Source organism: Neofelis nebulosa, chromosome 1 (genome assembly GCF_028018385.1).
Source record: "Neofelis nebulosa isolate mNeoNeb1 chromosome 1, mNeoNeb1.pri, whole genome shotgun sequence".
Lineage (NCBI taxonomy): Eukaryota > Metazoa > Chordata > Mammalia > Carnivora > Felidae > Neofelis > Neofelis nebulosa.
The window spans coordinates 53,442,917-53,465,875 of record NC_080782.1 but is presented as its reverse complement, the minus strand read 5'-3'; the positions used below and the strand labels follow the sequence as shown (position 1 = coordinate 53,465,875).

Here is a 22,959-nt window from a genome sequence, read left to right as displayed (position 1 = left end):
CAGTTCTTCAGGTCCTACCTAGATACACAAAGCATTCTTTAAAAAAAATTTTTTTTTATGTTTATTTTTTAAAGAGAGAGAGAGACAGAGCACAAGTCGGGAAGGAGCAGAGAGAGAGGAACACAGAATCCAAAGCAGGCTCCGGGCTCTGAGCTGTCAGTACAGAGCCCGAAGTGGGGCTCAAACCCATGAACTGTGAGATTATGACCTGAGCCAAAGTCGGACACTTACCGACTGAGCCACCCAGGTGCCGCCACAAACCATTCTTCAGGGAGGCCCAGGAAAATCCATTCCAATACAACTTTTGAACTTGTCCCAATTCCTAGCCTAGGCTAGGAAATAGTAGACTAGGTAGGCACAATTCATGGTTTTGGTATGTATCAAAATCTGATTTCATTTAGAGGTCGAAAGTGATAGACATACAAACCAAATTGTAGGAGTTTATTTTTTTAATTGATGTTATATTTTCTCAATTATAAACCTTTAGAATCCATTCTGAATATATATATACTTAGCTATCTGTCAGTGGGTAGAAGAGAACTAGGTGTATTCTTACACTATCACTTCCTTTGGTATTCATATTTCTCCATCTTTCTCCTTCCCTTCAACTCCAAACTTCCTCCTATGCAACCTATTATATATGTTTCAGTCTGTGGCCATCCATCTTCAGCCCTTAATGAGGCTAAAACTGTTCATGATCTCTTAATATCCTAAACTTCATCTTTATGGAAAATAATTATAGAGGTTCTGAGTGCAGTTTGGCTTTCAGCTTTCTTCCCCTTTTTTTCTTGACTCTAGCCAGGATTTCCTTTCTCACCCCTGACCCTAGTGTCATTTGTACCTAGAGGGCTGCCAAATCTAGAGCTCTAAGTAACATCGTTTTTAAAATCAACCTGTATTCCCAAATATCTACAAGACATCTCAGACATTCTGATTTTTTATTGACATCACCAACCAAATACATTCAAAAACAGACATTAGTTAACCTTTCCCATAAAAAATAATGACCAGCATAGAGCTGTGTTGAATTTCCACTTAGAGTCCATCTTTAAATTCATGGTACTCTCATCTTTCTACTCACTCAGGCTAAAACCCTGGAATTGATCCATGGATGTGAAGTAGGGCTTCAGAGGGAGAAAGAAAGGAATAAGTTGATCATCACAATTTTAATTTCTCCTGTGCAGTATCTCCCAGTCTATCGTTCATCTGGTGGTCACTGCTCTTAATGCCTTTGTAGATCCGTTAATTGTCTTGCTCATCTCTAGCCACTCCCTCACTCCAGTTTTCCCTAAACTTTGATGCAGAGTAATCTTTTTAAAGCATATGTAGGTGCACCTGGGTGGCTCAGTTAGTTGAGCATCCTACTCTTGATTCCAGCTCAGGTCATCATCTCATAGTTGTGGCATCAAGCCCCGCATCAGGCTCTGCGCTGAACATGGAGCCTGCTTAAGATTCTCTCTTTCCCTCTGCCTCCTCTCCTCTTTGTTCTCTCTCTCTCTCTCTCTAAAATAATCATAAAAAAAGGATATGTAAAATCTTACAATACCTTAATGGATTCCCATTGTCTACATTAAGGTTTCTCAACCTCAGCACTATTGACATTTCTGAACAGATAATTATTTATTGTGAGGGCTGTCCTATATGTTGCTGTATATTCAGCCTGACCTGTACCCACTAGATGCCACTAGCAAATACTCCACTCTTCCCCAGTGTCACAATCAACATTGTCTCCAGTGTTACATAGTGACAAGCAAACTCCCTAAGCTGTATTTAAGACTCTCTCTGTCACAGCTCTAAAAATGCATTTTAGCATTACGTCTCATAGCTCAGCACTCATTCTCACAACTCGGTATATTGAGATACTGATACAAAATTCTCTACGTGACACCTATTACTGCTGAATATTTTGTTCACCTATGGGTTGGGATGAATCCATAGCAGAATAGGAAGAAATGTACCGTAAAGGAAAGCTTATTAGCTTTGGAAGCAAATGGATTTGAGCTCAAAACTTAGACATCTTATATTCTTACTGTTAGCCTTGGGCAACTCAGTCTCTGATCCTCTGTTTCCTAATCTATAAAATAGTGAGAAGTATATTGTGGGGAGAATGAAGAATAGGGAGTCTATTTAAATCATGTTGTGTAAGAGTTTTAAAATAAATTTTAGTTCCTTTTCCCATTTTCTTATCTGTTCCCTCCAATCAGAATTGGTAAAAGTATTAGTAAAATAAATGCATTTATTCTTCACAGTAGGAAATAATTCACAAGTGCAAATAAGCTTTCACTGATAATTGTTAATAATGATAACAATTTTAATTGTTATCAGTAATGTTAGTTGTTTTAATTGTTATCAGTAATTTTAATTGTTATCAGTAATGATTTACTGATCCCTTGTAAGTAATTTCAAATTTATTTATAGCTTGTTTACATTTATAATATCTTATACTTTTTAGTTTATCTAATTTATATGCTTATATCCCTCTCATCAAACTTAAAATTAATTGGAAAAGGATAGTTCTTTGAATATAGCATGGTTTTACATATTTTAAGTATTCAAATATCTTTGTATGGTGAAAAGGGACACACTGAGATTTAAGGGCACTCACTCAAATCAACATCCATCAGAATCTCTCTTTGGGAGGGAAATATGCTTACTAATTTCTTTTAATTTTCTATAGATACATTAGGTGACCTCCAAGGTCACCCAAAAGAATTAAATGATTCAAATTTGAGAAAGATGCAAAAAAACAATTTTCCCCGGGCTACTAAAATGTCATCTTATGGACATGGCCATGTTACATTTTATCCTCTCAGGAGTACACATTATTATTCTAACCATTCATTCAACTGAGGTTTACAAAATTTTACCAGCCCAAAGAAAAAATTCCAGAATGTCAGAAAGATGAATATCTATACATATTCCATTATCATCTTCTGTTGTTCACAATGAACATTTTAGGAAGGTTCTGAAAATGATATTATTTTGGAGGAACTATTATTCAACATATTTGTTATATAAACCATTTTGTCACTAACAAAATAGAGAAAGGAGGATTTCAAATCTTCTGAAATCATTTTCTTAAATTAAACAAAATCTAAGAAGCTTTGGCACAAAACATTTAAGTAAGGAAAAGAAAAGGCAGCAAAATCAGAATCATGTTGTAATAGTTTAAAAATAAAAGAAAAACACAACAAAAAAAATCAGTCTCCTAAATTGAATAGAGATATTCTTAAAGAATATCTCTAGACATCAAGTGCTTATGCACTAAGCATGTCAAATTCTTTTCCTGTAATTCAATAATCTAGAAGAATTGTAATTCAAATATCCTTGCATATCATGTAACCCTCAGGGAAGCTTGTAAATTAGATGTGACAATATTTCTGATACATTACCATACAAAATTAAGGAGAAGGAAGGAAAAGAAACAGGGATCTAAGTCAGAAAGCAGCTTTGAGGGTTTGTTTAGAACTGGCTTCCATTTACTTGAAGAGCAAATTCCTTGCTTAACTTTATTTGACTTCAGTTTCCTCATTTGTTCAATTAAAATGATAGTGCTTACTTAATTATTTCCTCGGATGCTGTGAGGATAAAATGAAATGGTAGATATGGAAGTTATTTAAAAAAATTGAGTCACATGCATATTTATAGCGTGTAGACAAAAGGATAGAAAGGTATTCTTTCCATATCTAGAAAGCAACCATTCACTTCAACAAAGTTGTAGTGAACATTAGGTCCGTATAAAGTTGATCCTTTCCTTCCAAGTACTCTAAAATTTGTGTTTTCTAAGTTATGTGTTTCCTAAGTTTCTATGATACCTTTTTAATGGGAACGAGGAATGAAAAATATCGAGGGAAGAATTCATATTTTAATATCTGCTCAAAGGGTTATGAAATAGAAATAAGAAAAAAAAATGGTTAGAGTTCTAGGCCACTTAGCCTCTCTAGACCCGTCCCTTCATCTGAGATAAGAATAGGTTGATCAGATGACTATAGAGTCTTTTCTCCCCACCCCCAACTGCCAGGCTTTACATTTTATGGCTACAACGATTTCTCTGGAGATCATGTACTAGGTTTCATAAATGAGAGACTTGAGGCTCCTTGGATAAATGTTTAACAACACTGCTGCCTCCGGTCTGGGAAAATGGTTGTTTCCTCATTCATTGTGACCCTGCAGGGTCATCCTTAAATAAAGTCATCCAGAGAAGATTTTAAGGACGTCACAATTTCTTTTGGTCTGATGTTCTAAGGATAAAAGATAGTCATTCACAAAGAAGAAATATTCATACTCAGCAAAGCTCACCTAAATTTCCTCTGATCAAATCCATCTAGTAACTTAGGTAAATATGAAGGCTTTAGTCATCACTGTGTACTTAAAAAATGCATTACATATTATTTTGTTATTGTTTTCTGGCCATATTTTCATTACACCTAATGACTAATTATTATACTTATTTAATTATTATACTTCCCTGTATAAGTCATATTTCCATGCCTCTTAATGACTACTATGATTTTTGCATGGGCTGTCCTTAAAGAATTATTTAGGAAACATAATGTGGTATAGTAGAATGAGATGGGGGCCATGTCTGTGGTCTAGTTCCAAACTGCTTTCCCTGATATGTCAAGCAGAAATGGCCTCTTCTTCTTGCCATGTGGCTCTCTTGCACTAACCCTATCACTATTATTGATAGTAATATCTAATATTTATTACATAGTTTTTACATGTCAGGTGCTCTGCTAAGGAGTTCACGTGCATTTTCTCATTTCAATCTCACAGTAGCTCATGAAGTAGATCCTCTTATTATCTCCAAATAGCACAAGAGAAAAATGAACAGAGAAATGTCTTGCCAAAGGTCAGGAAGTTAATAAGTGGTAAAACCAGCATTAAAAACTTCACGGCATAATTCCAGAGCCCACACTCTTAAATCCATGATGCACCACATTATAGGATTTCACACATGTCTACATTTCCTGTTTCTAGTCATGTGGTTGAGAGCACTCTGCAGCTAGACTACCCAGGTTCAAATCCCAGCTCTGCCAATGCCTTGCTGTATGACCTAAGAAGAATAGTTAAATCTCCCTGGATTCAATTATGTCCCATCTGTATAATGGTTATAGTAAGAATAATACCTATATCCCAGGATTGTTGTGATGATTTGAACAATGCCAAGTGCAGGTTAGCTACTTGTATCAATCAACTATGAGCTTCTTGAAGGCAGGAATTGTGTCCTTCATCTCTCTTTTCCAGGCCCAATTACAATGTCAAACACAGTAAGTGAGCAAATGGCTGAAGGAATTAGTTAATAAATAAATTAATAACATAGGATTGTATTAGATTTGAGAGCTGACTGGTCTCATCATTTAGTGTGCCTTTAAGGTTTTTCTCTGCCAGGTGACTAGCTGTACTTCAAACTAAATCTCCAACTTACTTTCTTCTCCAAAATTTTATGGCAGACTCCAGAAAAAAAGATTGTGCTTTAGTGGGTTTGTACTGAATTTAAAAATCCAGGGATTGAACTGAACCTCTTATTTCCCCCCTCCTAGGTCACAGAAAAAGACCACTGAAAAAGACCACTGGTGTTCACATGTGAGTTGGCTCAGGCAAGTAGGGCAACCCCTTCTAAGAGGTGATCTATATTGCTTCTCTCCCCACAGAGAAATTTAAGGTAGAAGATGGTTTTTATCTAATCATTCTCAATGTGTGTGCTCCTTCTTGCTATCATTCCTAGTCTTCTGGCAGAAAAAGGGAGGTAACAGCACTCAGTGCCATTTTAACTTACTGTTTTTAGGGCTCCACAAGGATATTTGAAATATGGGATGGAAGACCTTAGAAAAGATCTTTGTTTCTTCCCCCACAGAAATCTATAAGGTTGGGTTTTTGATGAGCTAAAGGGGACCCAGAAGAAGTATAGTTCAGTGTCTTATCATGGAGATGAAAATGTACACCAAACTGAGCTCCTACATTGGAGAATTTGCTCACTATTTTCCTCGCCTCCCTTTCTCCCATCCCCCAAACAATATCCATTACGGGAATGGTAAGAAAAAACTTTTATTTGTACAGATAAACTTGCTGTTCTAGCACAGATGAGTACTTTTAATGTACTCAGCTTATGAGGTCCAGCCAGCATGGTGGTGGTAGATTAGGCCACTGCTTCTCATCCCCTAGCCCCAATTTGTGCCTGTGTATTATTTCTGAATAACTAGAACGTATATAGGCTAAAGTCTGATGAGGCCACAGAAGTCTCCGAGTTCATCAGACTAAGCCTCTCACTTTGAAGACATGGAAACTGGTCATAAAGAGGGAACATGTCAGAGACATGAGACATGTCAGAGACATGTCAAGGTCACTAGCACTAGAAGTAGAGTGGAGGCACACCTTCCCGTGAGTAATCCTCATGGCTTGTGTATACTTTTACTATTGAATACCTGCATGCCACTGAATTTGAATTATTGTTTCATTCACATCCCTCAGCCTCCATTCTACTGATATTAGATGGAGAATTTCTAGAGGGAAAGTCCTATGATTATTATTTTCAATGTTCTGGGCTTAAAATACTGATTATTTGGTTTCCAATAAATACAAATTAACAACATGAAAGTCAACCCCTGCAGTTACTCTTCCTTGATTATTCTAGGCTGGATACATTTCTTTTTTTATTCATTAATTCAAAATATTTAGTGTCTCCTCTGTTTTAGTTACTATAGTAAATAATAGGGATACAGAAGACAGATATGGTCCCTGCCCTCACAAAATGTTAATCACAGCACTTACCACCCATTTTGATAATTATAGTTTATATGTTTGTCTTCCTTTAGATTTCACATTCCATGACAGCAAGATCTCTGCCTTGTCTGTCATCGACTCTCCAGTGCCTGCCACAATATCCAAATAGCATTCGATTTTTAAAAGTAAACACTGCTCATTTTAATATGTTTTCTCACTTGTGAAGAAAAAAACATTTTCACTATTTTCCATGTTATGGAATATCTTCAAGACTATAGCAATAACTGCTACATACCATTTTGAGTATTTACTATATGTAACACTCTGTTTAATGTTTTATATTATCTCATCTTTAATGCAAAATTATAGAATCACCACTTCTTAGAAGACACCAGAGTTTCTAATTGGATACAGGACTTTCCCAAAGTCACCAGGCTTCTATGTGGCAGGACCAAGATTTGAGTCTACATATTTCTCACTGCAAAGTTGAAAACTTTATACTATGCCACATGTATTTTTAATGTTGGCAAAACTGAGGAGCAATTTTCTCCATTTTTCAAAACAAGAAACATAAACATTTGAATTTACAGATTAGCCATGGTTTCTATAAAGTAAGAAAAAGGCAGATACCATTAAGCAGGAATTTTACAATAACCAGAATAAGATATATTGACCTATTACATGAACATATTAGAATTATCAGGGTCCTAATATAAAGCCTGAAACATAAGGAAGAAATTTTTCTTAGAAAATCAGCACTTCTACCCTTACGTATTACCAAATCGCATTTTTTTAGAAATTACAAATCAAAGTGAATGAACTAATTTAAAATTTTAAAGACAACTATAAACTTGTTAAGTCTTCAATAGTTGAGCATAACTAAAAGTATTAGGATTGAGGGAGGGTTAAAATCCAAACTTTATAATTTTCCAGTCTGATGATCACATTACATTTAGTCATAAAATGGATATTTATATAACTAAACTCTTAATTTCTTGAAGCAACTTTAAAAGTTTAAAGTTTTGGGTCCAGCTGCTTAATAGTTATCTGATCTAGTTCTCAGTATTCTGTTGGTAAAGCAGTTACAACACTAAGAAGAATGGTACCTCACCTACTTTTAATTCCAAAGTGAAGTGGTCAGTAATGTAATTATGTTTCTATGGAATTTAGCTGTGGAAGATCCATCGCTGGAGACATGAATGGATAGGTTTATGTTGAAGAAATTGATTTTTGGTATCATATGTGTAGAGGTCACTGCTACAAATGCACTAAGATTCATTGAATCATGGCAATAAATTGGGCCTAGATGATATTAATAGCTAACATTTATTAAGAATTTTTTCATGGGGCACCTGGGTGGCTCAGTTGGTTAAGAGTCTGACGTCAGCTCAGGTCATGATCTTGTGGTTTGTGAGTTTGAGCCCCGTATCGGGCTATGTGCTGACAGCTCAGGGTCTGGAGCCTGCTTCAGATTCTGGGTCTCCCTCTCTTTCTGCCCCTCCCCCACTCATGCTCTGTCTCTCTCTGTCTCTCAAAAAATAAGTAAACATTAAAAAAATTTTTAAAAAAAGATTTTTTTATGTGCCAGAAAATATCATAAGCACTCTTTATGGATTTAATTTATTTCTTCCACAATCATCAGGTAAGGTAGGAGTAAGAATTTAATCCATACATTCTTCCCCAGAAGTTCACATTCCTAAATACTCTGCTACCCTGATCACATAGAACCAGTACCTTATTTTGCCAACAAAGAAACAGAGGCCAAAAGATGTTAAATGCTGAATCCAAGGGCAAAACTCTGTAGAGTGTATACTATAAACTCGCTTAATTGGTCCTCGTTTAGCAGAATTTCTTGTTTCTATATGTGTTATTGAAGACCTTACTGAATTCTCACATTCTCACAAAAACTGCTTATATTTCTTCTGAAATATCTGGAATAATCAAATTAATCAAATGGCACTTACCTGTACTAGATTGAACAATTCCAGAATCTACTGTTTGCCCAAGAAGGTCATACTGATTTAGGCGTGATCCATCTTCTGCTACAACCACTGAGCGTGCTGGCTCTCTGGTCCACTCATAAACAACTTCTGCTCTGGTATAGGCATCTGAAAGGAAAGAAGGGTACATGGCCCATGTGTTATGCTACTTTCATTCTCCTAATTATTTGGTGAGTCCTATCAGTTTCATATTTTCTATTGCATGGTTGCAGAGGGCAGGCCAGGAAAGGAGAGCCCATATCCCATAGTTTAGAACACTAAAACACATTTTCCTGATTTGTTCAGTCATCTGTTCACTCTTACAACAAATGGTTATTAAGCATCTACAAAAGACAAAGTGCCTTACTGAAAATATGCTACTGAACATAACTAACAAGGTTCCCTACCGCTGTGACAGTAATGGGGACAAAAACAGATAAGCTAATAAACATATAACTTCAAGTAGTGTTAAATGCAATAAAACCATTCACAATAGGTAAGAGGGTAGAGAATGCACTTATTTTAGGTGAAAGACTCAGAGAGGGTCATTGTGGAAATGACAATTATATGCATGACAGAAATGAGAGTAGGCTATATAAGTCTTGGGGAAGAGTTTGATAGATAAATGAACAAATTTTTTTTCCCTCTGGTGCAGGTAAAAGTGTGATATATTTGAATAAGAACAGGAATACCAATATGGGCAGAACTGAAGTCCATAAGAGATGACATAAGGCTAGAGGTAGTAGCCTGGGTCCAGATTATGTCTGGCCAGCAGAAGGTCATAATAAATGTAAAAAGTAACACTGGAAATTTTACGGAACATCTGTTTCTAAAGGAAGTCTGATTTTACTTCTTTTTTAATTAATTCTCCTTTTAATAGATATTTACTATGACAATGATGATGTTGATGAGTGACACCATTTAGCTCATTACACTTCTCAATTGTTTTCATTTACCATATCAGTTTTAACCCAGTCATCCTTCTATATGAGAAACTAGGTCAAAATCCTGATTCATTACTCAGGAAATGTGGGGGAAGAATTGTACAAAATAAGTGAGAAGAAGAAGAGATTCCATAGTTTTTCTGGTGGTCACAGGACACCCACTATACATAGGGTGGAAAGATAGTACACACTTTCCTCTCTTGAGATGCAGAGTGATATTAAAAGTTAAAAGACTATTAGATTAGCAAAAGCAAAGTTTCCAGGGTGATTGAGAGGCAGATATGTTGGCAAAAGTTGGCTTTACTGTAAAAGCTTTATCCCTTACCCAATTTCTGCATTAGGCACGGTAGACAAAATGCCCAGGGTCCACAATACCTTTAGGTGGACAAATAATGTTTTAATTTCTTTTAAAATCAGAAAAAAAAGTGATCCCATTTGGGTTTTATTAATCTTTATACAAATATAGTCCTCAAGTATAAAAGTTAAAAATATAAAATTATAAATCAAAGTATAGTTTTAATATACATTTTTTGAGGAATTGTTCAAAAAAGGCAAAAGTGCCCAGAGCCCATAAAAGTCATAATGCATCCCTGCTTTACCCATCCCCTCCCATCCCAAGGTAACCAAACTTGGGTGTGTTTTTTTTTCAAATCTTTATTTGTCCAAACTCAAATATTATGAGATACGAAGTGATCATTGCATTTTTACACACACGTGAAGCTGCCATAAAAAAGATGCGAGCCGTGCCCCTCATTCTCTGAACAAAAGCTTTTTTCTGTCTCTGGGATGAGTTTTGCAGAAGGTGCAGTCAATATTAGTATTAGTATTCTCCTAATTTTACATGGGTACCCCATCTGCTCCAGCATTACTTCTGTACAGATTGATAGTCAAGTTCAAGTATATTTTTTATCAAATTTTCCAGGAGTTTGAGAGAATATACTAGAAATTAATTTAGTGGTTATTGCTTCTTTCATAAATATGTAAGACTGATAAATGAATAGTTTTGGAATTTGTTCTCACTGATTTTTCTTTTTTAATTGTGGCTGTCCTCATTGACTTTTTTCATGGCACTAGTCTTGTATGTATGTATGTATGTATGTATGTATATATGTGTGTGTGTATTTATTCACAGCTTTATTAAGGTATAATTGACAAAAATGTAAGACATTTAAAGTGTACAACATGAGGATTTGATATACATATGCACTGTGAAATAATTCCTACCAATGAGTTAACACATCTCATTGACTTAAAAATGTTTTGAATCATTTTAGCATTGCATTTGTTAGAGAGGAGGATTGCATTTGTTAATAGCATCTGAAACATGATTTATTTTTATAAAATCCCTCAAAGAGTGCAGAGCACATTAGTTTGAGAACCATATTGCTTACAATTTGTAGGTACCTATATTCAGTAAAATATTTTTCTGATCGTGATAAAATTTTTTAATGGGCCTTATCTAAGAAGACATATCAAGTTTATGATAACAAAGAATCATTGATTGTTAATATGGAAGGACTTTAGAGGTGATATAGCTTATCTCATTTTACAGATGATAGACCGAAGCACAGAAACTGTGAATGACTTGTTTAAGGGTGCATAGCTGTATAGTGGGAAAACCGAAGTAAGAGCATAGGATGACATCCATTCTACTCCAGTGCTATTGATAAAGATTTTCTAGGCAAAAACTGTATATTAGATGCTTAAAATCCAAGTAAGGATACTTGTTGGTCAAGTAATTAGGGATGAAACCAATTCTACACTTTGTGTCATTTCATAACTAATAATAAAAAAAAAAAACTCTTGCTACCGTATTACACTAGCATTAGCAACAGTGCCTGGACTCCCTATTTTTTTGTACCTCATCATGTGTTGCCAATGGTCTGCTAATATAATTTTAGAGGAAAAGATCTGTTACCATTGACTTCTCATGTCATATAATTCCATGTCTGATTCTTGCAACTTCTTAGAAACTCCATTGTGCACAAAATCTACAATAAACATGACATTGTTGTGAAAGTGGAGATTACGTATTGTTCATGTCTCTCAGTGGAAATCTCCCAAAATGCAGAGTAGATCCACATGGTGAAATGGGTGATGGGGATTAAGGAGGCCACTGTGAGGAGCACTGAGTGTTTTATGGAAGTGTGGAATGACTATAATGTACACCTGAATACATTACACTGTATGCTAACTAACTGGAATTTAAATAAAAATTTAAAAAATGGCATTTTAAGATGTAAAAGACAGATATACACAAGGCATCGTAATAGGTAATATACCTTATTTCTTCATTTCAGTATCTAGTAGAAAGTAGGTCTATGAAAACTTCCTTCCTTTGAGACTATTCAGCAAAGAGAAAAGAAGCTTAAAGAGAACCTTCAGCTATTTAGTCAAAATGTTAAGCTCCAATTTCAAATAAATGAGCAGATTACCTAAGAAAAATTTAAAATATACGACAAAAAGTTTTGGTTGGGGCTATGAAAGAACTTTCTGGGGCTACAGCACTGGAAGCATAGACTTGGTATCAGAAGAGCAGCTACTTATAGACACTATCACTTTACATTTAGGAGCCTTCATCTCTCCATTTGTATGAAGCAGGTGCACTGAATAATTTCTAAAGTTATTTATTGTTCAGAATTCACTTACATTTCTACTTATCCCTCTCTCCTTATTTACAAAGCACTGTGCTTGATAGTCAGGGAACCATCACTTATCAAGTCCTTTCTAGATCTAGCACTTGCTTAGATATTCTTTTCAGAAAATAAACTGAATCTCTTATTTTAATTTTTTAAAGGTTTATTTATATTTGAGAGAGAGAGTGCAAGCAGTGGAAGGGCAGGGGGGGGGGCGGGGGCAGAGGATGCAAACTGGGCTCTGAGCTGACAATGCAAAGCCTGACGTGGGGCTCGAGCTCATCAACCATGAGATCATGACCTGAGCTGAAGTCAGAAGCTCAACCGACTAAGCCACCCAGCCACCCCTGAATCTCTTCTTTTAGTATCAAAGCCCCATTTGTATTTTCCTCAAAATGCAGTTAAAAGACGTCAGCTGGAGCATGCCTGTTGTCTTCTGGTTATCTGGCCTTATGAAGAGGGCTCTATCCCCAATGAGCAAAAAATGTGATGTAACACTGACAATCAGGGTCTAATGGAGAGTGGTAAGGAAAAACATCTGCTTTTCTGAGTTTAGTTCTTATCAACATATGGATGAGGTTGCCCTGGATGCTTCATAAACATAGATTACTTAGTGTTCTACTAAATTATTATAAAATCCTCTATCTTATCTCTTGCTTATCCTCTTCTCTGACATTTTGGCAAGACATTTGCTTCAAAAACTGGGTCAAAGGAATTTTAGCACACTTTTGCCTCAGTTTCTTCATTTCAGAAGTGTGCTGACTAGGCCAGGTCAGAGAACTAACCATACAATAAATCAACCACCGCGGCTTCTCAAGCCAATGGCAGGCAACGGTAATTAGTCATGGTGCTCTCCCACTGAGCTCCAATGCTTACCTTTCAGTGTCAAGTCTTTTCTGTTTCTTTAATTCCCCACAGGCCTTAAATTGGCTATCTTTTCTGAGACTTAAACATTGAAGGTGCATTTTAAACCTGATTGTTATAATTTTTATCCATTCAATAAATATTTACTGAATGTCTCCATTATATCAGGCTCTGTGCTAGGAAATGCAGAAAAAAAATAGACTGTGCTCTCATGGAGTTTACAGTCCCCAGACAATAAAAATGTCAACCAATAAATAAAACTAATAATTATTGCTGTAATACATCTAAATTAAACATGTATTGTAATCAAGAAGACTGGCAGGACTGTATGTAAATTTAGATAAGGTCATTAGGGAAGGCCCTAGGAAATGTCATTTATACTGAGAAGTGGAAAAATAAAAGAAGCCAGTCCCATTAAGAACCAAGGGAAGAGTAACCCAAATAGAGAAAAGAGTATGTAAAAAGGCTCTGAGGTGGAAAACAGATTTTTATTTTTCTTACACAAGACACTATTTGTTTTCTACTCACTATCCATTTCCCCCTTCCTAAAATACCTCCTATTTTCTTCTTAAGTAGGCTGACAATGTGCCTACTTAAGAATATTTCTTCCCAGCCTAATTTGCAGTTAGCATGGGCAATGGGACACATCTTTGATTAATGAGATGTGAGTAAATGCCTGCTAAGATTTTAGGGAAAGCTTTTATCTTTTTGATACAGGTGCTAGTTCTTTCTTCTTTGTCTACTGTTCTTTGTTTTTAAAGCAGATGCAATGACTAGAGTTGCAGCAGCCATTTTGTGATCAGGAAGAACGTCTAAGGGCATCTTAAAACATCATCCTTGTTGAGATGCTGACTAACCAATAATCAACCAACAATCATTTACCTTAATTCATCTCATATAAAAATATAAACTATTTTTTTTCAGCTATACAAACTGCTTGAAAACATTCCTGACTAATATACTAAACAAGTAATTTGTTGTCCAAGACAAGGTATTTCTGAAGGTAAAAGGGGGCACTATTAGTAGTTATGCCATGATATTAGAAATAAAATAAGTATAGTCCCAGGCAAACTATAATGAATGATTTCCCTAACTATAAGATTATTTTGTGGATTAGATGAACTGATACATATTCAAATGTTTAATATACTACCTGACATACAAGTAACACATAATACATCATATTATTGTTAAAAATGAAAGTGGTAACCAAGAGAAAACATATTAGTCCATAACATAGAATATACATTAAATTGGGGAAAGAGTGGGGAGGGGAGAGTTACCACCAAAGGCCTGTTTGGCTGGCAATTTTTTAAGTAGTTTGTCCTTGGGTTTCAGTAGGGAATTAGATTTATAAATAGAGACACTTGTCTCTCCATGAGGAGTGCTGCTAGGAGCCTGAAGGCCCTTTGCTATTTTCTTTGCTTGCTGTCTTCCTACACTACCCCTATTTTTTTTTCTATGAATCATATCTTCACCAAAATAGTTGCTTAGACTGTCTGTCTAGTGGGAACAGAAAGCTGGTTAGGTAGTCCAGCAGTTGACTCAATATTTGTAAGTAACTCTCCTGCAGGAAACCAGGAATACACTGGTCTCACTCACTTTCTGCGTGTGTGCTATTCAAAGCAGAAGGATAAAGGAGGACCAGAGAACCTGATTCCATTGGCCAAGGTTCTCTTGGCTCCTCTGATGTGTGCCTGCATATTTTCAAATAGCAGAAGCCCAGACAATTATCATAAAGGTATCTAGGATACCTCCAAAAGCATTAAGAGACACATGGATTTCATGGTATATCCAAACAGACCTAGAAGTCTTCTAAAGACTATGATTAGGGTAAGTTCTTTTCTGGCAATATATAATTTTTTTGGTGTAGGCTTCATTATTAAGAAAAGAGTACCATCTGTTGCTGCCACCTACCAATATTTCTATCTGATAAACAATGTGCAATATTCTTTTTAAAATTTTTTAATGTTTATTTTTGAGAGAGAGAGAGAGAGAGAGAGACCGAGCAAGCAGGGGAGGGGCAGAGACATAGAGACACAGAATCCAAAGCAGTCTCCAGGCTCTGAACTGTCAGCACGGAACCCAATGCAGGGCTCAAACTCACAAACTGTGAGATCATGACCCAAGCTGAAGTCGAACGCTTAACGAACTGAGCCACCCAGGTGCCCCACAACTTGCAATATTCCTAAGGTTAAACAAATGTCATCAATGATGCAAAATAAACATAATGCTCTCCATTTATTGGAAGGAAGATATTATATATGGGGTAAAAACATCCATACTCCACTTGTTTTTCTATTAATACAACTTTAACAAAAGTAGAACTTTTCTAATTAATTAAATCCATTCTTTCTCATTGAGGAGATAGGGAATAATGTCTTCCTGAAATAACATTAAAAATGAAATAAAAGATTATTACTTATAGAAAGTACTTGCAGCAAATAGCTATTTAAACTTTCTTCATGCTCTTTACATTTCTAACAGACATTATTAACTGCAGCTTTCTTTACTAAAGATGTAGGTCTCTCATAAGAATAAAGAAAAATTAAAAGAAATTTACTCACAGCTTCCAAATTTTAGTGGGCAGGCATGGGCATCCATAGGGAAGTCCTCTAAATGCATTGGACACTCAGCTCTCACTGTCAGCCTTATCAATTAAAGAAAACAGCAGAAATAAACAAGAGCCCTATAGATTAGATACTTTCTGATAAGTACAAATGGTGTGTTACTAACTATAGCAAATATATTAACAAAGCAAGAGAGGCCCACACAAACTGCAGCACTATTCTGAGCTATTAATCAAAAGATCTAAAAGGAATTATTTACAACAATGACTGGATGACACCAGATTTTGTATGATGAGCAAGAATTGTTACTGTTTCCCAAGACAAGGATCATCACCTCATCCATTAAACCCAGCAAATATTTGGAGACTAAAATTAAATGAAGCAAATAAATGCTGGTATAAGACTTGGTGGGGAAGACATGGGTGGTGAGGAAGAGAAGAGAATGCTTTCTCTCCTCAGTGCAGCTCTCCCTATCTCCTTCCATCTCCTTCCCAAAAAAGCACCAAATGCATAAACCAACAAAGGCGTAGGTAAAGGAGGAAATGTCCGCAGGCTTTGTGAGATTGACAATAACATAGAGTCTCTTTGAGATTTTGCATGTGATCTCACTATATTCTAACCATTTCATTTTCTTTACAAATCTACTGACTAATGGAAGCCAGGACTCTGCTATGCTTCTCTTTAGTTCCTATCTTCAGAGAATATGAGTTCTATTTATGTTTGAAAAAGGGTAAAGAAAAAATTTCACTGAAATATGTTTGATCTTGTTTGGTGGGAATTATGAAGGGATTTATGGTTTTTATAAAATATATTTACCCATATTATTAAGTAGCTCAAGAAATGTGGTCAGGATGGCTTTATAGCCAGTAAACTCATTAAGTGATTATAATACTGACTGAAGCAAATATGAAATGGGTAAATTAATGATTAAACTCACATTTTAAAAATAAAATATTAAGGAAAGTGATAACATATTAGCAAAGGTGGTGAGAAATTTATGAGATGGGAGATACAGTCTAGTTATTGATGAAGAACACTGAATACATCAGAAAGCATTAATTGGTAAACTTATCAGATATGCAAGTCCTGCCCTAAAAGAGTGCCAACTTGGAGGAATAAATACTGAACTTAGGCTCAAAAACAAGATATTTTACAAGGGGAGAATATTTCAAGTTTCAATTATAAATAGATCCTATTGGATGATCTGGAAAGGTCTCAACACATCTGTCCACTGATCTTCTATTTTCTTTCTTTCTTTCTTTTCTTTTCTTTTTTTTTTGTGAGGTTTTTTTTTCATTCTTTAAGTCCTATTATACGTTTACTAGTTGAATCCAACATCTAAAATGGCTCTTGAAGCATTTTATTTTTCTTTCTTTTCCATTTGGATATTTTTGTATAAAAAGGTAGGAATTCTGGCAGCTTTCTTCAAAAGCAAAATATCACTCTATTCCCATGCTAAACAAACTCCATCAAGTCCAGGATTTTGCCTCCATTACCTTTTCATGACAAAGGAATAATTGGACAGTCTGAATTACCAAGTACTGTTCAGATATACAAAAACAACATGCTAACAAGTCACTTGGGTATGAAATCACTGCTTCCCTTAAGAATGAGTTCTGGACAATTTTTAATTTCTCATGAATTAGCAGTATTCTAAATATTTTTTCTTTAAAAATATTCACAACTTTTTTGATTCATGTTTCCTTCATTCAATCATGAATGAATGAATGGCATCCAGCTGCTGGATTTTCAGTAATCTCAAAATGAGGGAAATGTTTACAAAGCAGAAATACATATATATATATATATATATATATATATATATATATATATATATCTAATAGTATCATTATAAATTCTTCTAAATGTATACCTTCACATGAATCTATAGTTTTTAAGGCCCTTGTGCTGTCCTAATTTTTCCCCTTCCTTTTATTCCCTCCCCCCCCCTTTTTTTAAGTAGAAAAACTTTCAGATATATATTTTGAGATAGCTTCTAGAAATTTAATCTAGACTTTACTGGGATGCAGGAATATATGGGGTTAATAGTAGGAGAAGAATTTCCTTATAGTGAATTAGAGTATGTTGGAGAGATATATCACTTAGTACACATTATAAATTTTTTCCCATTTTATCTAATCATTTTACTTAACACCTCAATACTTGCATAATATTTCAGTCAATTTATTTCTCACAACAGAGTAATTATTAAAGTTGTAGAATAGGGCAGACAGGAAACGAGACACTCTACCATGGCCCACTGGCTTCATGATCACATATATATGGAAGAGAAAGAAGTTCAGAAAGAGACCCAAACAGAACACAGTCATCCTTACCTCATGGTATACAACAAGGTACCATCCTCTGTGATCCTCAGGAGTTTGTTGGGCATGGTCATGTTGTGTGCCACTGACTTCTTTCCATTGTGAAAAAAGGTATCTGGAGTCCAGATCTTACTTGCCATTAGGTTATTTAACCGGAGAACTGTCATGGGTCCTTTAAATTTTAATCTTTCATCCTTCCAGCTTTGACGGAAAAATACATCTATTGTATATTCCTAGGTAATTTTGGAAAATGGCAAAGAGTACACTGAGCTATATTTTGCAATGCAAATAGCTTACACAGACCATGCATAATTTCTGTAACTTTAGAAGCAAAATATGAGCTAGGTGATGTTTCCAGAAGTAAACTTGTGGTAGCCTGTACATATTGGTGGCAGGTGAATCATTGGCTGGCATAATCATTTTTTAAAACACCTAAAATGCCTGAAATATTTCTTGGTCAGAAAATTTCCACTGATTATTTCCTGAGATATGTGAAAGGAAAATCATGTCCTATTCCCTACAGCTCCACCACACCGGCACTCAAAAAAAACAGAACACAGTACACATAAAAAATAAAATTCATGTTAGAGCTTACTACATACAGGAAAATATTTAAATTAGGTTAATTCCAGTTATGAAGACCCAGCATAGTATTTGGAGTGGGGGTGGGGGTGGGGGGGTGGGGGCGGTGCTTCCATGGTTTCTGAAAATCTCAGTCAATCTCAAATCATCCACTGTGGCTTCTATGGCTGTGTTTTCCTCTCTCTTGTTCCGGCTTCTAATAAGAGTGTGAGAATCCCATATCCTTTTTGGCTAAGCAAAATTTTTTCTTTTTCACATATAATGTGCAGAGACTTTCAATTCTCCACAACAAAGAACATTATGAGAATAAAGAATCTGTTTCACTGTTAATTGGGATCTTTGCCAAAAAAAAAAAAAAATACAGAATATGCGGGTGTGTGTGAGTGTGTGTTTGTGAGATTATGTGTGTATAAGACACATGAGAAATGTGTGAAGCTCATCATCATTCACAGCCAGGGAATCTATTTATTTGAATAAACACAGCATTCCTTATGGCAATACCCAGAGACAAACATCTGCTAATCTGAAAACAAGCAATGTGACTTACCAGCTCCTAAAATTGAAAAGGGTAATATCCATCTTCCTTGCAGCACTTGCTACACTGACACTAAATTTCGAACTTAATGGTTTGAAATAAAGATTACCACATTCTCCATTAATCTTAGCTTGCTCCAAACTGGAAGAAAGACTAACTTGAAAACATCATGGTACATTTTCTTAATCCCCTAAACCTCAATGCATCAGAAAGCTGTTGTTGTTGTTGTTGTTGTTGTTTTTAATCTTATACATATAATCTTAAAACATGCAGAATATATAATGTCTGTGTATAGACATTTTGTGCATGAATTTAACCACCTGTCTCTTTCTCAGGGTTTAAGTAAGATTGGGTAAAGACTGAGTAAAGGTTTATGCTTCGGCCACATGTTTGGCATTACTGAGCTCTTACTGATCAAGTAGCTAACAATTATTACTGCATAGTTTACAGTGTGTCAGGCATAGTGTTAAATGCTGATTGAGACAGCGACAAGGAAGTGTGACATAATGCCAGTTCATTTTTGTGGGCAAGAGAAAATACCTTGATTTTTGCTTAGGTTTTCCTGTGTCCGGAAGTGTGAGGTGAAAAAGCACTGAGATACATGACATAGGAATTTACTCACCAAGAAACATTTGTTAAGCATCTTTTAATTTAGCAGAGGGAGAAGCTGTTTAGATTTGGATGCTGTAAGGGAAACTCATGTAGTGCGATGGGCTTGGAAAGGCATTTTCCATGAGGAGAGAAATGGGGAGGGAGCCTATGGGCTACGTGGAGAAGTGATACAGAGTAGCAGTGCTTACCCTGAAAGCAAATGGAAGGATTTACCCTGAGCTGTATTTGTTCTCATCTCTGGACAACAGACAGGCTTATGAGATAGGGATATGATAATGATGATATTTCTATTACTCAGGAATCAGCCACATAAGCTCTATTTTCTGTCCAACTGAACTACTTTACCCTGTCAAACAGTAGAGGGAATAGTCACTTATAAATCAAGATTTCAAGGATGCCTAGACTGACCATATTCCCATGAATCCAACAACTTTGCTTGTTTACTCACTCCAAGGAGATCTTTGAAAATGAAATGTTAAATATTTTAAAAACCTTAAAATGTATTTATTATCAAATCTTTAACAAGCTCTATCCCAAAGTCAATGATTCCAAAAAAATTATGTCAAAACTTGCCAAATTGCTTTTTTTACATATTTGTCATGTTTACAACCAGCTTTACTTACCTGTGATAATGGCAGACATTGAAATGCCCAAATTCATTTATGAAATTCTCCCTTCAAATACCGTACTGGTGGCACAAACAGGCACACACACACACAGAAAATTAACTGGATAAGCTTTGATTCCCACGTTCCCTTCAGTTCGAAGTAGAAATGAAAACTGAAATAAAAGCACTTGATAATGATCAAAACCCATCTAATCAAGAGTGTAAATATTTGGTTTCTCATTTTCTATGAAAGGCCCTGCAATGTTGCCATGGGAGCGGCAGGTGGCTCTTGGCATGACCTAACCCTCAGGGTCAGAGTTCATTAGGCCAGGATGGGCCAGCGCTTTCTTCAGGAAGCTGAAACAAGAGAGAGGAAATAGACCCCTACATAGCATGATGGTTATGGATATAAGTTCCAAACTTGCTAATTAGAACTGAATTGTCTGTCTTCCAGATATATGACTTTAGGTCATTTCTTGTCTTTCTAAACTCCAGTTTTTGACCTAGAAAGTGGGGATCATGGCAGTACTGATTTCACTGGCCTATTGTGAGAAGCGAGTTAATGCAAGTGAATAGCTTGCAAGAATGTCTGAAACATAGGAAGTTCTCAGTAAACATTAGAAGTTATTTGTCTCCCAATTTTTTTTTTGTTTATTTCTAATCAACACAGATTTAGACTAGAGTTCAATGTCACTGGGAATGAAAAAGTGCTATTTGTTTGGACAGGTAGCAGGATAGGAAACCTGAGGAAAGTGAGGTGGTCATAACTAAGCAAAGAAAAATCAGAAGGCACAAGAAAAGACTCTAGAGAAGACTGTCTGAACAAAGAGGAAGCTCTGGTGAAGAATCTGTTCAAGGTCCGGTGTTCCAGCCCCCACCATCCAAGTGAAAAGTCTCTCCAAGTGACCCTGTCCAATACAGTGGTCCCTGTAGAATTTGAGTCTTTTTCTGAAGACTGGGATAAAACATCCGATATGTTTCTAAATAAATATTGTGTGGAAGTGTTCCCACTCGCACCAGCTATTACCATCTGTGTGTGCTCTGACTTCGTACATTTTAAGCACCATGGAAAACAGGGCTCTGTGATTGTGCTGCCTAGATATTTCTGTCAGAACCTAGTGCCCTGGGAATGTGCTGTTTGATTGCCAATTAATGGTTTTTAAAATAAAGCTAAGGAGTTGTCCTAATTTTGTTTTCTATTCCAGATGAAGTCAGATGCCTTGGGAGCAGCAGAGTCTCTAGGGACACAGAGCCTGGGTTCAAGTTGCTACCTAGATAGGTCACTTCCCTCCTCTGGAAAATGTGGATAATAATAATAATAATACGTAGGTAAAATACAAAGTTTGAGTTACTAGATGAAATATGATCTATAAAACTGTTAGCATGGTGCCTCACATATTATAAACATTCAATAGTGTTTATTATTAATTACATATTTTAGTAATTCTCATTTTAAAAACTATGAAGTTTTCTGGTCTTGAAAAATAGCTTTTTCATTTGGCCTTCTAATTTTAATAGCCTCTAAATCATACTTTACTGCTCTTTATGCATAATTCACCCATAATGTGGTTTAAAGTTTTGTTTGTTTGTTTGTCTATTTACTTATTTTGAAAGAGAGAGAGAGAGAGCAAAAGAGGGGCAGAGAGAGAAGAGAGAGAGAGAATCCCAAGTAGGCTCAGCACTATCAGTGCAGAGCCTAGTTCGGGGCTCGATCCCACGAACTGAACTGTGTTATCATGACCTGAGCCGAAGTCAAGAGTCACGCTTAACTGACTGAGCCACCAAGGCGCCCCTCCCATAATGTGGTTTAAATAAGTAATCTTCCCAAATGAATTGGCCAGGTATAATTTCCACTAGCCACTTAGCATATCAGTTGTAGACCTGACTAATTTTGTCCTTTGACAGAACAATTCAAACATCGTCTGGTTCTGGAATTTTAGGCAATAAGAAGTATAACTGGCTTAGACACTCTGTTCCTTCTTCCTATCTGATATATGACAAAGGCCATGTATGAAAAGTAACTCATGATAATCATAGGGTTAATGCATGCACCTTTAGTCCAAGACAAAAACAAACAGGCAAACAAACAAACGAACAAACAACTGTGGTTCCTTAAATCACAATCTAAACCGATGACTCAAAAGTATATCAAATATTTTCAAGAGAAGTTTTTGATTGCATATACCTTTACTTGAACACTGTCCCTTAACAACTCCTATTGGGCATCTACTCTATGTGAGGCATTATGAAAGATGCCAGAGATAGAGAATATTCATTTTTCATTATGATGATGATAATTATAATAATGAGGAGGAGGAGGAGGAATAATATCATTATTAGTGTGTGATGTTTGTAATGTTTCATCCCCTCTCAATGTTTCCACTGATGAGAAGAGAGCTTCAGCAGTGCAAAATCTTCTGAATGCTCCCCATTCCCTCATACCCTTCTATTTAGGGAGGGGAGGAGGAAGAATAATTTAATTTGATGGGTAAATTTGGAAGGAGAAATCAATCTTGTCTATCGCAGCCTCTTCCTGCTCTGCGCTGTCCATAAGACTCATAAATTCGGCTGTTTCTCTATGCT

General features: G+C 35.9%; 1 protein-coding gene across 3 annotated transcripts in view; it reads right to left on the bottom strand.

Moving 5' to 3' along the window:
* GABRA1 (gamma-aminobutyric acid type A receptor subunit alpha1) overlaps positions 1-22,959 on the bottom strand; it is a 60,721-nt gene that overhangs the window by 14,198 nt on the left and 23,564 nt on the right. For all 3 annotated transcript variants that reach the window (XM_058722522.1, XM_058722502.1, XM_058722513.1), the window contains 3 exons: positions 18,053-18,273; positions 15,714-15,796; positions 8,688-8,831 (listed from right to left, as the gene is read on the bottom strand). In XM_058722522.1, coding sequence (XP_058578505.1) covers positions 8,688-8,831; positions 15,714-15,796; positions 18,053-18,273 — 448 coding nt within the window. The remainder of the gene's footprint in view (positions 1-8,687; positions 8,832-15,713; positions 15,797-18,052; positions 18,274-22,959) is intronic.